This window comes from Dendrobium catenatum, unplaced genomic scaffold, assembly GCF_001605985.2.
Source record: "Dendrobium catenatum unplaced genomic scaffold, ASM160598v2 fragScaff_scaffold_129, whole genome shotgun sequence".
Lineage (NCBI taxonomy): Eukaryota > Viridiplantae > Streptophyta > Magnoliopsida > Asparagales > Orchidaceae > Dendrobium > Dendrobium catenatum.
In genome coordinates this window covers 99,652-116,514 of record NW_021318591.1, presented here as the reverse complement: position 1 = coordinate 116,514, position 16,863 = coordinate 99,652, and the positions used below count along the sequence as shown (strand labels likewise).

The following is a 16,863-nucleotide window of genomic DNA, read 5'->3' as shown; positions in this document are numbered from 1 at the left end:
GAGAGAGAGAGAGAGAGGCGAGCACGAGAGTGTCAAATGGATCCAGGACAATTCCTGCAAGTGGTATAAAGGAAATGAGAGAGTGGGCGAGATGATTCGGTCTCATCGCCAAAATTTTATTATTCTATTTTAATAGCCAAAATTTTGTTCATAAATCATTACAGGTATCACCGCCGACTTATAAAATTTTTCCTTAAGTTTGAAGGGTACTTTTCTATCACACAATAGGCCTGATCAAATCCTCCATTTCAACCATCCAACTTCATAGATCCTCGAAATCGGTAATTTTTGCTATCATCGAATTCTATAAATATCTATTTCACCATCACTTTGAACAATATACCTTAGATATCTAAAATGTGCAATAACTTTATCACCCAATGTCACAATCCCACCATTAGATCTATTAATATTAAAATCATAATTCATATATTCGGTTTTAGACCTACTCAAATGGAAATATTTAGACTCTACGGTTGACCTCCATAATTTAAGTTTTTCATCAACTCCCTCTCTATTCTTATCAACAATAAGAATATCATCAACAAAAAGCATATGCCAAGGTACATCCTCTTGCAAAATGCTAGTAAGAACATCCGTGACTAAAGCAAAAAAATATATGGGCTTAAACTTGATCCTTGATGTAATCCAATGAAATGGAAAAATTCTTGGTCAAACCAAGTTGTGTTTTAACACTATTAACAGCTCCAATATACATATCCTTGATGACTTCAATATAAGAACTATTAACTCATTTCTTTTCTAGAACTCTCTAGAGTACTTCTCTTAAAATTTTCTAAATCAATAAATATCATGTGTAGATCCTCCTTACTCTCTCTATACTTTTCCATCAAATCTCTGAGCAAATGTATAGCTTTCATGCTAAATCTACATAGCATGAACTCAAACTGATTTTGAGAAATATTATTATGACGTTGTAACCTATGTTCAATTATTATCTCAAATAATTTTAATGACACGCGAACTTAACTCCTCTATAATTTGCACACTATTATGCATCACATTTATTCTTAAAAATAAGAATCAACACGCTTTCTCCACATATGAGGCATTTTTAAAGTCTTTAAAATAATATTAAAAAGTTTAGTAAGACAAAAAATTCCTTGATCTCCCAAGCATTTCCACATTTTGATTGGAACATCAGGTCCTACTACTTTTTCACACTTCACTTTTTTAAAGCCTCTTCAACTTCAATTTTACTAATAAGATAATAAAAATTAAAAAAAATCTTGATTTTCATTTAAGGTGCTAAGGTCACTAAAGTCAATTGTATTCACATAACCTTCATTGAAAAGTTTATCGAAATATCTCATCCACTTATATTGAATATCCTCATATCTCTTTACTTGGCTAACTTATAAATATCTTTCGTCTTACTTAGTATTTAATCTATTATATAGATCATTAAAAGTTAAATTATTTACATCACATATTACTTTCTTAAACTCCCTACAAGCCCTCTATATCTATCCGAATTTTCCAAACTTTTATATTTAAACAATTTTTTATAACAAGTTTCGTATGTTTTATCTTCTCTTACACATATTGATTCCACCAATTATTTTTATTATAAGTTTTTTAGTTTAATTCTACAAACACGTATTTTGTAACATTCTAAATCTCACTAACTCTTTTTTTCTACATAATAGTAGCTTTCTCATGAAAAATACAAATAATAAACTCTCGAATCTTATTCTCAAAAATATTTTTCTTAGCATTTTTTTTAAATAATCTTATCTAATTTTAGAATAATATTTTACTTTATTTTTCATTTTATATCCTTCATCTTAAAATCCAAAACTAATAAGTGATGTTGGGTACCTTTTACTCGAAATGACTTTACAATCTTTATAAACCCTAAAGAATCAAAATAAGAAGAAATGACGAATAATTTGCAAACCCTCAAAATAGAATTATCTATGGAGGAAAAAGTACTACCACAGTAAGCAACAAATGAAATGCAAGAGTCAGAAAGAATAAAAAGCTAACTTGAACAACATTGACATAATTTTTGCAAATCTAATGTACTTCCTGCACTAACAGTAAAAAATTCTGTATGCAACAGATATGCTCATCTACCATATCAAGATCAGGCTAAAAATTAACACATGAACACATTTCTTGACAGGAAAGAAAACTGCACTTTCTTTTTTTTTTCTTTCATGATTCCACAACAGATACTTCAGTTTAAACAGAAACATAGGAAATATATTATTGTTTAAAAAATATTAGTTAGCTGCATCACTTGTAGCAGTTATTCCCTGAGTTGTCTTGCAACACAATAATGATTGCGATATCATCAAATCATGGCCATATAAAATACTTGCTCGCATGCTTTACTAGTATTGAAACAATTAACTAGCCTAGGTGATGTGTTCGGCTATATCAGCCCGCAAGTTTCGTACTACTTACAAAATCAGGTCTCCTATTAATTTATTCTAAATTTTTATCTCCTTTAACTTTTTCTATGGCCATAAGGATGAGAACTCCAATAATTAAAGCTTCAAGAACCTGACATGAAGATGATCGAGTGTTAATTATTTACCAACCCAGCCGAACACTTTGATTGCAACCATTTTGAAAGTTTCTTATGAGAAGATCTTTTAATGTCCAATGTGATGCCAGCTGGTCTGCAAGCCAATACGTGGTTTGACCTAGAACAAAAAGCATCGAGAAGCACTTCAACAACTAATAGATTAATGACATTAAATAAAACACAATAGTTCAACTACAAGAAGAGTTCAACTAAGCCCGTAACATGTCCAACTGATTGTGTTTGTTATTCTTCTGATTATAATTAAGGGAATCGCGTAAATTGAGTTATAAATTGATTAAATTCCAGTTAGTTGTGTTTACAATGCTACTTTATCAACACATATTGCCGAATTAGTGAACGCTTAAAATACTTCCAAAGACTTAACGGAACTTCCATGTCCTAACAGGCACAAGCAGCAATAAAGTTGTACAAAAATAAGTATAAAGAAGCCAAAAGCGGAACGGTTATTTCTGCCTCTCCCGGAAGCAAAAGTAGAAAAACTAAAAGCAAGAGAAAAACTTGATGAGGACATCAGTAGGAGATTCCGGAATGTCTACCGCCGGAAGCATCGTAGATCGACAGCTATGATGAGGAGTTTATATATTTGATATATTTTATGTATTAGTTCAGATTTACTATATTTGATATATCTAAATTAGAAAAATTCCTAAATCTAAGCCCAAATTAATTCTAATTGGGATTGAATTTCTTTATTTCTTTTCAAAGTGAGATATTGAAATTAGGAGCATTAACTTTTCCCTCCCAATCCCCTATTTCCCTAAGCATGCCGCCAGCCACACCCTAGCTCCTCTCTCTCTCTTCCCACGTGAAACCCCACCAAGCTTTGAATTTGAAATTCAAATTCAAAATCCCAAGTTTCCTTCTCTCAATTAATTCCAAATCTGAAATCAAATTCAGATTTATTGCTCTTTCCTCCTAATCAAACCCTAATTCCTAACTTGGCCAAGTAATCCCCTCCCCTTTCTTGGCCGACTTACCCCTTCTCCCCTCTCTCTTGGAATTTCTCTTCTCATGAGTTTAATCTCTACAAGGAGAAAGAAGACAACCTCCCCCAAGTCTTTTGCTAGAGCATGGCCGATCCCGACGTTGACCATGGCTTCGAATATGATAATCAAGGAAGAGCGGACATTCTTCGATTTGAACTTGAAGGTTGACGAAACCATCACAGGATACGTCGATTGCATTACATTTTCATTAGCCCCTTCCATCGAAGAGCATCTTCCCTCCGGACGTTGGCAGATCACCGGTCGTCTACACACAACCCCTCCTCCGACTAGCTTTCATTGGATCTCTACCCTCGGCTTCCTCTCCTTTGTAGTGGCATCTTCCGGATTGTGGCGACTCTTCTTCCGCTAAAACCCTTAAGGAGTGTGAGTGAGGGAAACTCGAGGTGACTTTTCTCTTTGTTACGTGGTGGATTGTTAGTTTATTGCACTAACGTTTTCATTATATAATTGATATTATTTTGAGATCTTGTTATTCTATAGTGTACTTACTTGTCATATCAAATTAAACAATTTTAAATTCGTAAAATCTTTTCAAAGTGAAACATTAGTTGAAGTTACAACACCTAATTCAATCTCTATAAATTTCTACGTGCAATTCTAATCAATTTCACATCAAAACTACCTTAAATTAATGCTCAAAACAGTGATGCTGGTTACAGGGAGCAAGAGAAGGGATGCTTGCTTTTATCCAATTAATGATGAGAAAGCTGACAAAATTATAGTACTTTTAAGAAACAAAAATAATAATATTTTCCCCAAATAAAATTTTATGAACAAAACAGCATTTGTTGAAAGAGAGAATCTAGCTAAATACCAAAATAAATAAAAACGTCTAGCGCAGAACTATGACAGAAAGAGCAGGATTTTCTAGGCATACAGTTCAACTATATTAGAAATCTTAACCACGAAGCAGCAAAATAGAACAACATTTTTTTGCTATCAAATAAAAATTTACTAGGAAAAGCCTTAGATGTTGCATACTGTTTGGTACGTTGAGATTTGCTATATTATGCTATTAACAAATGTCGGCTGTATGGTTTACTAACGTTTTTAAATAACAATTTCATAAATGATGCTCAAGTCATGTTTTTTGTGAAATCTATATATCAAGCTATCTAATGGCTAAAAAATCACAAAAGCAAAGGTCATATTAGGTTGAATTTTTAAAAGGCATCACACTCTGTATGCAACATAAATAAAATGATCAATAAAAAGAGTTTAATAGATATACAAGTACCAGATAGCATACACCCCCGTATAGAAACAGACAATGAAAAGAAACATTTATTTCGAAGAACAGAATTGCAGGTTGGCTGGGTAAGAATTTGAGTGCAAATTCAAAGACCGTTAAAATTTAAAACCATATACAAGCAAATAGACATTTCTAAATGCATGGCTTGAGCACAAAAATTAACATGCATGCATGTACAACATCCCTGGCATGCATGCGGGCATCATCTCACCTAATTTAGGTATAAATCCACATTAGGAATAGAACCACAAAATTTTGAACAATGAAAAAAATTCAGACATTTTAACCCATTTTATGACCACAGGTTAATTAATAATTACTGTACCAGGCTATTTATAACAAGGAAACCGAGACATCATTAGTTAAAGAGCAAAAATTCAAGTATGAAATAATCTAATGGGTAAGCTATCCAAGAACTACCAATTTGATTAAGTGGAGTGGAGGCCAGGGGGGTAGCCCGCTCACAATTTTCTCTATTCCCCCTTTCACCGCTTCAGCTTTTAAAAGAACAAATGGAAGTTTGCTGGGTGCTAGGAAGTTTTTCTGTGAATTTAGTTCATATGTTCCAGATACAGCAGTTTGGTAGGCTACATAATGGGAATAAAAAGGAAAGAAAAAGTTAAATACCAAAGTATACTTCCAGACAATGGAAGGTCTTTATCTTTGACAGTCGTATGCAATGCTTGCAAGAGGCATTTATCCAATAGAGCATCTATTTCATTTGATTGTCCCACATGACCCCTTACTTCATTTTGTTCTTCAGCTGAGACACTCACTGACACATTTAACCTCGCCATATCAGCAGCCATTTCCCCCAAGTCATCATTCTTAGAATCACCATGCAGAGAATCAGCGTCTTCTTCAGCATGGACAACTGGAATATCAAGCAGCTGCTCATTTTTGTCAATGACAGTATCAAGTGCATCATTTAAAGTATCTCCAGAAGCATCAGATGTGTGAGAAGTTGTACATAAAGCAGGATCTTCTATGACAATATCCTCCAGGAATCCCCCATTTGGAATATAGCGACCTTCAGCCAATTCCCTAAAAATGGAAGATATGACTGCTAAGACCATCTACAATTGCTAAGAAATTAACTAAATATCTATTACTTATGCTGAAAGCACTTGCCACAGAAAGTCACGATAATAATGCAAGACACGCAAAGCTTTGCCACGCAAACCAGCTTTTAGGGCGTCCGCACTGCTCATCATGGTAGTCCCGACCTGCTCAAATCACGAGCTCCGCAATAAAATGAACTGTTAGAGCGTAATGTATAGAGCAAGAAAAATATCAATTTTGAACAAGGCCATATTCTAACTTGAATGTTGAATGGCTAGAAACACTTACGGCAATAGGCGCTGCATTGCCAGGGACTTTCACCGCCCAAGGTTGACCTGCTAGGAAAGATGGAAAGCCCTCTGAAGGTATGCTAATACCAGGAAACATCAAATCAGCGCCTCCAATAACAAAACGAGAAACTTCACCACCTTTGAGCACAAAAGCAGGTAGTAGTTCGGGGACAATCCAGAGTGCATATACTGGGATATTAGGGAAAAATCAGTAGATTTTTGAAGGAAATGTCTGTTGAAATCATATTGTGGACAAGAATCGAGAAAATTGATTGGGATGGTATTAATTAGTATAGGACTGTGCGTATGAGACGGCACTAAGATGGTAAAAATAATGTGAAATACAATGCAAGACGGCTAAGAACAAATTTTAATGTTTAGGAATAAGGAATTGTTTGAAAGGATTTATTCGCTAAGAGAAACTTAATGCTGATCTTAGCAAGAAAAAGATGTAGAGGGATCCATACAAGCTGATTGCAAATAGAAAATGTTAATGATGACGAGTATTCTTCTGATTGCAAACTTTCCCAAAAAGATGAGAACAAATTGGTAAACAAGTAAACAACAAAATTAATAGCAAGGCAGACAAATAAACAGTACATTAAAGCACAAAAATATTGAAATAAATTTAGAATTGAAAATTCAAAATAAGTATGTTAACCTAAGTTATCCAAAACTGATATATGATATTGACAGATCTCAGAAGAAACGACTGAGCAATAATATTCGATTTGGCAATTCTTGAATCATATGTAAAAGATAAAACCGATTATCAAGGATAAACTAGAAAAATAGCAGCATTAAGATAAAACAGAAAAAAAAATACTATTTGGAAATTGGTGGAAATATTTTCTATCACACTAACTTTTCTAGGTTTCCACAGTTGTCATGATTGAAAAAATATTTGGAAATTGGTGGAAATATTTTCTATCACACTAACTTTTTTAGGTTTCCACAGTTGTCATGATTGAAAAAATATTTGGAAATTGGTAGAAATATTTTCTATCACACTAACGAAACTTTTCAAATCACTTTAAAAAATCATATTTAAAACACCTAATGGAAAGGCAACCTCTTCAGAATCAAATAGGATGCCCTTTACTCCTATGAACTACAAGCACTTCGAGAGGGTTTCTTTTTAATGTTGGAAGGCCACTCTAGGATATCATGTCGGAGCCTCAATTGATGTCATAATTTTTAATTTTTCTAAAATTCAGTTAGTTCATAGAAACCTATTGGACACTTTTTAAACAGCTCTTCACACATCATAAGCATGAATATGACACATTACACAAACAATGTCAGCCTAATTATAAGAATGATGATTTCTCATAATTGATTTAGCCTCCTATAATATCCTGACAAGTATAATTTTATTCCTATTACCAAGATTCAAATTATAATGCTCTTATCATTGTGAAAGAGGGGATTTGTCATATTTAATACTATTAATGCATCTACATTGAAACTTGTGTCCAAACCACAATCCTCTCCTATGTTCTTAAAAATTGTGCCCCGTATCCAATGTGTTCATGCTCCGTGCTCCCACTTTTGTTTCAGATCTCATGTGTCCCTTACTCCCTCTTCATGAAAGATAGATGAACTCATAAAAACTCAATTAGAAGACAGAAATTCATCGAAATAGAATAACCATATACTTTAAAGGTAGAACAAAAGCAACTATTAAGCAAAGATATGAACATGTAAGTACGGGCCAGATGTTCAAGACCTGTTGGAAATATGTCATTGTCTCTGCCATCCACATCAAAAAGCACTGGAAGTCCTCCCTCAACTCCATATATATGTACACGGTTTGGAAGCTTCGCCACTGTTATCTCTGCCTAGATAAAGACATAACACATGTTGAAAACAACCTAGGCACAGTAAGCATCAACAATGTCCATCCAAGCAAAACCGTTAGAAGAAAAATAGATCAATTATAACAACTGCACCAGCAATTCAATATGATAAATAGGAAGAAAATAACTGTAGATTTTCATAGGATTATCAGGACATAATTGATCATAGCATTAAATATATCGAGTAACAAATCATAGACAACATATGAGACTGCCAGCTGCCTGCAAACTTAAAAGCTGTAATTCATTACAATATATACGTTATATCCTATGACATCATTTAATCTCTTTTAGAATAAAGGGAATTAATTTTCCGTTCACCAACAAGTTGCGCCAGTACAAATACTTTGTTAAGAGGCCTGTATCTACTAAATAATAACAATAATATTAATAGCATGTATTATATTAAAGAAGCTTAATTTTTCCATAAACCAATAAATCACACCAGCAAAATTACTTCATTGATACATTCCTTTGAATCATTGTTTAATGATAATAACAACATTACTAATAACAGTAACTTCTAAAAGCAGGTTAAAATGTATCTAAAAAAATTTCAACTCCATAAAAAAAAAATGGAAGATAAGGGAAATGATTCTAACTCTTTCCTTGAACACCTATTTGATTTATTTCTTATTTAAACTTACAGCTTCCGCAACACCGCTAATCTGTAAACCTTCATCCTCTTCTAAGGATGGCAACACCAACCTATAATTACATTTTATTGCTATATGTGTTCTACACCATTTGCAGTCACAACATTTTCAATATTTTTTTCCACCACAATAATTTAAAAAAAAAGGAAGCACCGTGATTGAAAACCTCGGCTAGATGATTCTACGTTGATTTCACTAGAGAATTTATCACTAATAGCTATAAGTTGCTATACAGAATATGCACTTCTTCCACATATCGCCTGCTTACCACCCATCATCCCTTGACCAATTCTTCCCTCTAGGTTTTTGTTGGCTTCTCCCCAACAAAGTGGAGTAAAGTTGAGCACATGATAAAAAGATGATAACACAGTCGTCTTCTCTTTTACTATAAGTAGAATAATAGCTGACAAAAGGTAACGCAAAGAAAATAAAAGCTAGACTATACTTACATTCGATAACCAGGTACTGAGTGACACATAAGCCTATACGTTAATTAACAACTTAAGTAATAGATATTTAATGTTGTAATAGATATTTCATGTTGAATTATAACGGTAAGAAATAAAGGTTCAAACACAAATATGGCAAAAAGATGGGATTAAGTGGGCTGCTTCTATGGGATGTATCAATTATCTCCCATTTTAAAAGAACTCAACCCAAGTTTAGTGGTGTAACATTTATAAATCATGTCTTCCTAAAGCCAATGGTAGACCGACATGTGGCACGCATTCAAGCCTCCAATATTCAATAGGTCCCTTCAATAAGGCACTAAAGAAGGTCATCAAGGCATACTCTAGAAGGGTCTTCAGGAAAGCTCTTGGTCCATGCAATTGTGCCATTCTCACTCAGATTCACTGTTCGCAACCAATCGCACTTGTTCATCCAATAATCAATAGATATGAGCAACTTCTTATGTTCAAAGAAGTCCACTAGATTCGGTCAAATGAAATAACTCCTTCAGAGAAACACAAAAGGTTGGAGTAGCTCAAATGGAAGATAAGATTAGAGAGAGTCGGCTTAGATGGTTTGGTCACATAAAATGGCAGCCTTCCGATGACCCAGTTAGGAGAGTAGATTTATTAGATTTGGCTTATGTTAAGAAAAGTAGAGGTAGACCTAAAAAGACTTGATTAAAAAATATTAGAAATGACATTTCTTTATTAGATTTAAATGAGAATTTGATTCTTAACAGGATACAATGGAGACAAAGGATTCATGTAGCCGACCATACGTTGTGGGATAAAGGTTGATGTTGTTGTTGTTGTTGTTGCTACTGGAGAAACACAAAAGGTTAATATATCCATATCCGTATTTTTGTGAAGGGATTCCTAAATTAATATTGCTTTTATCTGACTTTTATAAATTTAATGAGAAAGTGCTTCAATAAAGTATGATTTGCTATATTTGTGAGAAAACATTTAGCAGCATGCTTTTTTGACTATTTTAATGTAATGTCCCAGCTCATATAAAATACTTTTTTTTTTATTTCTCTTTGTTGGGGGCACATATGATTATTAACTTGTTATTCATGATACCATAAATTGAAAACCTCAGAAAGTCTCCAACATCAATGGCCCTATCAAACAACTTGAGGGGCGTTTGTGCAGTTTATGAAGGTCCCTCTTCATGTAGCATTTGTATCTCACCTTCAACGATGTAAGTACATGAAAATTGCTGTTTATACTGTGGTGCTAGAGATCTTCACAAGCTTCAAGAACGTGTTCTAACCGCCTTTGCGGCTGAAAGCTAGTGGGATAGATGGCTTTGATGAGGGTTCAAAAAAATTCACATGCAATTGACAATACTACGAATTCGTGTTCTAATCGCCTTTGCGGCTGAAAGCTAGTGGGTTAGATGGCTTTGATGAGGGAATGAGAACATGACCAAGTTTTTCTAAGCTGAGTGGATGAGTGAGAGGTTAGAGTGAGTTCATGAAACTAATTTTCATGAGATGTAGCGTTTGATAACTAGGTATTTCTCACAAATAATATATAGGTGTCAAATGAGAGATGTTAAAAGAAGTTGAAAATTCTGCTGACAATTATGTTTGAATGAATCCTGAAGTTTTCATCTTTCTCAATCCACATGAAACTATAAGAACCACTCTACCTTTGAATGTCAGCAAGAAAATGGATGAAACTATTTTTTGTCAATCATGTCTGCAAGGGGTTGTTTGTTTGTTCTTTGTTGCTTACAACATGAATACAATGTGATCTTTTAAACCATATCCAAGCATTCCAAATTAACATGGAAACTGCTATTATGCACTATTTTTCGATGAATTATACCAGTAACTTGAGCCAGCCAACCTAAAGGGTTGTCAATATGACATTACTGACAAAGGGTACATTCCATCCACACAATCTTATGTTCAAAACGTTATAACAACTAAGAAACTCAAAACGCCTAACTCTTATCCTTAACCCAATTCTTGCAAATCAAATCCATTCTATGCTAATTATTTTGCAGGGTTTTTATGAAATAGATTCATGTACTCATCATAAATGGGACCTTGACAATGAAATGTTCCCAACATTTGCATTTAGGTGAAATTCTGCAGGTTGATGTGAATCTACCCATTCTACATCTTGATGTTAAAATAAATCATAACTAAAGGTTTTCTCTCACATGCAATGCAAATGTCAATTAAAGGAGAATGGATTCCTAAGTGAAAAGCGGGATTCATGCCGAAGAACCATTTTTCTTGAGCGAACAACAGTAAAAAAAAAGACGTACTACACTTAAGCACTATATTTGATTATTGTGAACCATACTATATAAAAGGATACAAAGAGACATTATGAGCCACAATAATTGAAGTATTACAAAAATCAAATAGATGAGTGCGTCAAAGTCATAATAAAGGTTGTTTATAATGGTTTCTACTTCATTTTCTATAAATAGAAGCATGGCATAACTAAATAGCTCCCAACTGACAGATGAAGATTAGGTTAGACTATCCCGCTTAAATTCTTCTCTATTGAGCAAATTTACAAGTATTAAAAAGCTCCTTTTACCCACACTTCCAGCAGATCCTGTAAGATGAGCCTCCACAAGAAATCAACTTCCGGTAAACATGATCCTTTTCACATCCTCCTCATATGAACTGCATAAGGTTTACTCTAACTGTGATTGAACAAAAGAAGAAATGTATCAAGTATTGACTGACGAGTTGCGGCATCTGCTTTTATGAGAGCTAAGTTGGAGTGGAATGATTTTTCCTTAATGTTGACATAGTAACACATCGGCATCCTCCTTTTACCTCTTCTTGTCTAAAAAGGGTTACTTATGCTCTTAGTTCTTCTACGAGGTCAAATGCGGTCTATAAATCTTCTTAGTTCCTTTCTTCCCATTCATTGAGCTCATCTTTGTAAAAGCTGGTGACAACAACCACTCGTTGGTTGTGAGTTCGAGTTCAACTCGGAGTAGGGCGTCAACACTGTGAGAGAACGAGAATGGTGTCTGACTTGTGGCTAAGGGAAGAGTCGTTCTTAATGCCCATAAGATTGAAGGGAGTTGGAGTGCTTTGACCCATTTGCCTTTGGTTCCTTCCACCTTACTCAAAATATTTAGTATTATCTTGTTTGCTACTTATTCTTATCCATTTGTTTGTTGGTAGTAAACTAAGGCAAACTTAAAGCGAATGCCTTTTGATTTGCAAAAGTCCCTGATCTTCTTGCCAGTGAATTGTGGTGTGCTGTCAGTTATTATAGTGAGTGGAAAAACATAGCTGCAATTGATGTCTGATCATAGAAATTTTTTAGAAGCTTCAACAGTAGCCTTGGCGAGTGCCTTTGTTTCTATCCACTTGCTGAAGTTATCCACCATCACCAAGATAAATTTTCTCTGTCCACTCGATGGTGGGAATGAGCTAATGAGATCCATCCCCCATACCACAAACGACCAAGGATTGTTGATAAGCTAAAGATTATGACATGGCTATAATTGTATGTGATTTCTACCAATGCAAGCATCTCTTTCAGAACTTTCACACGTTTCTTTCAAAGAGTTAGCCAGAAGTACCATTCTCACAGAATTCTATGGGTGAGTGTCCTTCCTCCTAAGTCATTTCTACACTTGCCTGAGTACACTTCTCTGGGTATTATTTCCTTCCCGTCTTCTCTCACGCATCACAAGTTGAGGGAGGTCGCCAACCTCCTGAAAAAATCACCTGCATTTATTTAATATTGCTCGACTTTTATTTTGAATCACCTTAGGTCAATGATTTCAAAGCTTATCTTGTTTGTCTTAAGGTATTCCAATTATGGATTTATCCAACTCGCCAAGCGGTCAATCTTCAAATTCGACTCGTTGTCTTCACCCTGAAGAGATATTTCAACAACACCTCATCATGTAACTCATACTCGTCATTGAGTTACGATTAACTATGAATCAGAATAGACGACTTCAAGGCATCGTGAACCACCGAAGAGCGGATTCATTGAGGGTGGTAAAAAAAACCAACACTTCAAGGCATCATTGATGTGCGTGTTGTGATCAAATGGATCAGTCCTCCCTATATAGAGCTCCAAGCTAGGTAGTTTGAGTTTGAGAAGCGACCTCACCTTTACGATCTCCCTTGAAAATGCATTAGTCGTTTCCATCTCCTCTCTTCTTACTCGTCAAACGAGAGTTATATTCATCACTGATGCGGGTGCAAGTTGGTTTTGGATAGGTATGGAGGTGGCGCCCTAGTTTATGGTCTTCTTGGATGGACAACCAAGTTGAAGGATCCTTCTGGTGTGCTTTCCCTAAGATCGTTTCTTGGCAACCTTCCAAGTACATCTTGAAACAATTTCATGAGTCTTTATTCTATCTCAATAAGATCACAACGAGTGATGTACTTAGCTCTGGATGTTGTTATTCTTCAAGGAAGGCATCTTCGCATTAGGCATCAATCCATGATCATCACATATTTGAGGATGTTGGATCCAAAATTATATATGGATGATACCCAATTTATTAGCAAACAATCTTCTAGACAAGAACTTGAGAATTAAAAGCTCACTTGAGTATGGAGAATGAGTGGAGAAATAAGAAAGCTTAAAATATCTCGAAGTATCCGGAGGTACCAAAGAACAAAAAATGTTCAAAAAAATCCAAAATGTGCATATTCACCTCTTATTTATAGAGCCTAAAGCGGTACAAGAAAGTCTACATGAAATAAAAAATAATATGTTTGATATGGCCCATTACATACCATATAGAACACGTTTCATGGGGTGATGGGGATCCATGTATCAATTCAAGGGCGAGTCTTCATAGGCGAGTACACCATGTGAGTCTTCAAGATGATTCACATGAGTCAATTATGTATGAGCGGGTCCTCTAGAATCAAAGGTGCATCTCGAGAAACTTTTTGTGACCTCAGGGCACAAAATGGCGATTTACTTTGGGTGATGATATTTGCGAACTGAGCATAGACCAAGTCTAGTGGGTCGAGGCTAAAGACCCCCGTGACATGACTTCTTGTAGTTGTACGAGTCCTCAGGTACATTGTCTAGGTCTATTTATCGATCTGTTTAGATGAGATGAGTCATCCTCCATGCTAGCAAGTTCCTTAGGTGGGTAATGTTACTGCTTCAGACAAGTTCTTATTTGAACCTGTCAGGCACCTGTGAAATGCCTACATTGATATGTATGAGTACACATTGTGCTATTATGGATGAAATCCAATAATGTCTAGGGTTTTTTTGGTACAACATCATAAGCTCGCCTATTACATGTCAATGTCCATATCATTCCATGCTTATTAGGTGTAGAAAACTATGAGAAAATTCACATAACACAATTAAATATGCATTTACAGCTTCCAATATCCACAATTTGTAATAAAAATGCACTAGATTATGCATGACATGTTACAAGAGTAAAGAATTCTTTAGTCCCAACCTTAAGAGGAAGAAGAGCATCAATGTCAGCATCGGAAGCCAGAGGAAATCGTTCCTTGGTATTTCTTCTTAGCTTCTTCCTATCAGCACCGGACAAACGCTGCAGCGCTTTTGCCTCAATTGGCTTCTTGAACATGGCGAGTGGCGGAGAATGAGCAGCTGCAGTCATTGAGCATATATAAATCAAAACTTGAAAAGAAGATTAAAATAGGTACAGTTAAACGTTATCCGTGCACATAGTGGACTAAGTTGTTAACCAGAAACTAGAAAATCTTGGAATGCCAGCAAAAGCTAGCATCCTGGGAACGTTAGAAGCATCGGCAACCGCCACCAGGCCAGCCGTTCTATTACTTAATTGAATCAATACAAGGAATATAATTATCTAGAAAGAAATGATCAAATGTTCATAAATTATACAGAGTAGGTAATAAACTTAAGGCCATCAAGAAATCAAAATGAACAAATACAAAATCGAAAAACGCAGCAGGACGCACAGAAGGATCCCACCTGGGACCGGATTCTTGCGCCAACTGAGATAGAAGTCGAGCTTTCAGCTGCGATGCCACGCGACAGAGAGCGCGCGCGAGAGAAAGAGAGAGACTGATCTGGAGGCTGGACCCCTTCTCCCGTTGCAAAGGTTGTAAAAGGCCTAGGCTTGGATAAACTGAGGGGAAATCGGTATTGGGCAAACTGGTCACGATAAGCCACAGATTCACAGTTAGGGCTGCGTCAGTTAACTATGTAAGCTGAATTTGATTGTGATCCAACGTTTAGTTCATTTTTAGAGTAAGTCAAATTAGCTCAATTTTAAATGAGAATTATTTATATCACAAACAAATTAGCTTGATCATCGCCCATTATAAATGCCACCAGCTGCTTGCCGCCGCCACCATCCACTGCCGGCAATCATTATCACCACCCCCACCACCAGTAATCGTTGCCACCAGACAACTCCACCGTCGGTCAGCCCCCACCCCCACCGCTAATTACCACCATGGTCGACCGCCATCTATCGTCGTCGCCGTTGTCGCTAGCCAACACCCCCACCTAACACTAACACCATCTCCAACTACCACCGCCGCCATCCGCCATTGTCATTGCCCCACTTTGCCCCACCACCTCCCCCACCGGCTCTATCATTTTTGAACTTTACATTAATTGCTTCAAATAAAACAAAAAAAAATCATTTATTTGCATTTACTTTACATTAATCCAAACAACTTCAAAATATTTCTTTTACAATGCATTCCTTTTCTAACCAACCAAATAACCCCTTATAGTTTTATTAAATATTTTAACAAAGTTGTAACCAAACTTTAATTTTAGATTGATTAATTATATATTTAATGTAAATAATTTAATATATAGTTTAATTATCAAATATAATAAGATATGAAAATGTTGATTAAAGTTTATCTAATTGATTGGACATTATTTGAGCTATGTAGTTAAATTTAACATTAATAAGAATGTATTTTAATTAATATATCTAAATATTAATTTAATATTTTCTCTCATACATTATCTATAATAATATACATACTTTTCAAAATATATAAGATATAGAAGCTTCAAATAATGAAATAAAATAAACATCAAATATGCAATTAATTTATCATTAAATGGGTAGTTTAGCAAAATTTAAGTAGCTGATTGTTAGATAACAAATGTGCATGTTCATAAATATAAATGATAGGGAGACTTAATAATCAAATGTATTTAATTATATGATAAAGTTTTGAAATTTTATTTAAGCTTATTTAACTATGTAAACAAACAAACATAAATGATCATTATATTTAGGTATTCATCAAGTATGCTTCTTCACTTTGAGCACCATAAGTGAATTAAATTGTTAAATGCACATAACTTTCAAATTTGATGAATTTGAGTATACAAATTATGATTCTATAACTTTCAAAATGTGAGGCTAGATTTGGGTACTTTATAAGGATATTACTAAGTATCTTAAGCACTATGCTGAATGGGAAGATATTAGCTTCGTCCGCATTAAGTGGTTCGTACACTTGACCAAGACACATGGTATAAATTTTAATTGTGCTTTGTTATTGTCATTGTGATTGTATTATGTTGCATCAAATTTATAATTTGTTATATTATAACTATTTGTTGTGTTCTGGAATATTTGCGGTGGTAGAGAAATATAAAGTTTAACGTCTTAGCGTCGTACGAAGATTCAACACATAAACATATGAAAGAGGGGGTGTAGCATTCATGAGATATACCAGAACTTTTACGTTGAAAACT

The 16,863-nt window shown here is 34.9% G+C and overlaps 1 protein-coding gene across 4 annotated transcripts in view; it reads right to left on the bottom strand.

Moving 5' to 3' along the window:
* Positions 1–15,307, bottom strand: part of LOC110107287 (eukaryotic translation initiation factor 2D) — a 53,128-nt gene extending 37,821 nt beyond the window's left edge. The window contains exons 1-7 of one of the 4 annotated variants that reach the window (XM_020837494.2): positions 15,090–15,307; positions 14,597–14,754; positions 7,919–8,030; positions 6,188–6,378; positions 5,969–6,063; positions 5,465–5,881; positions 2,567–2,675 (exon numbers count right to left, since the gene is read on the bottom strand). In XM_020837494.2, coding sequence (XP_020693153.1) covers positions 2,567–2,675; positions 5,465–5,881; positions 5,969–6,063; positions 6,188–6,378; positions 7,919–8,030; positions 14,597–14,731 — 1,059 coding nt within the window. In that variant the 5' untranslated portion in view covers positions 14,732–14,754; positions 15,090–15,307. Of the gene's footprint in view, positions 1–2,566; positions 2,676–5,464; positions 5,882–5,968; positions 6,064–6,187; positions 6,379–7,918; positions 8,031–14,596; positions 14,755–15,089 lie in introns of those variants that run through there. The other 3 variants (XM_028698661.1, XM_020837493.2, XM_020837496.2) reach the window with 3 other exon arrangements.
* Between the last annotated feature and the right edge of the window lie 1,556 nt (positions 15,308–16,863).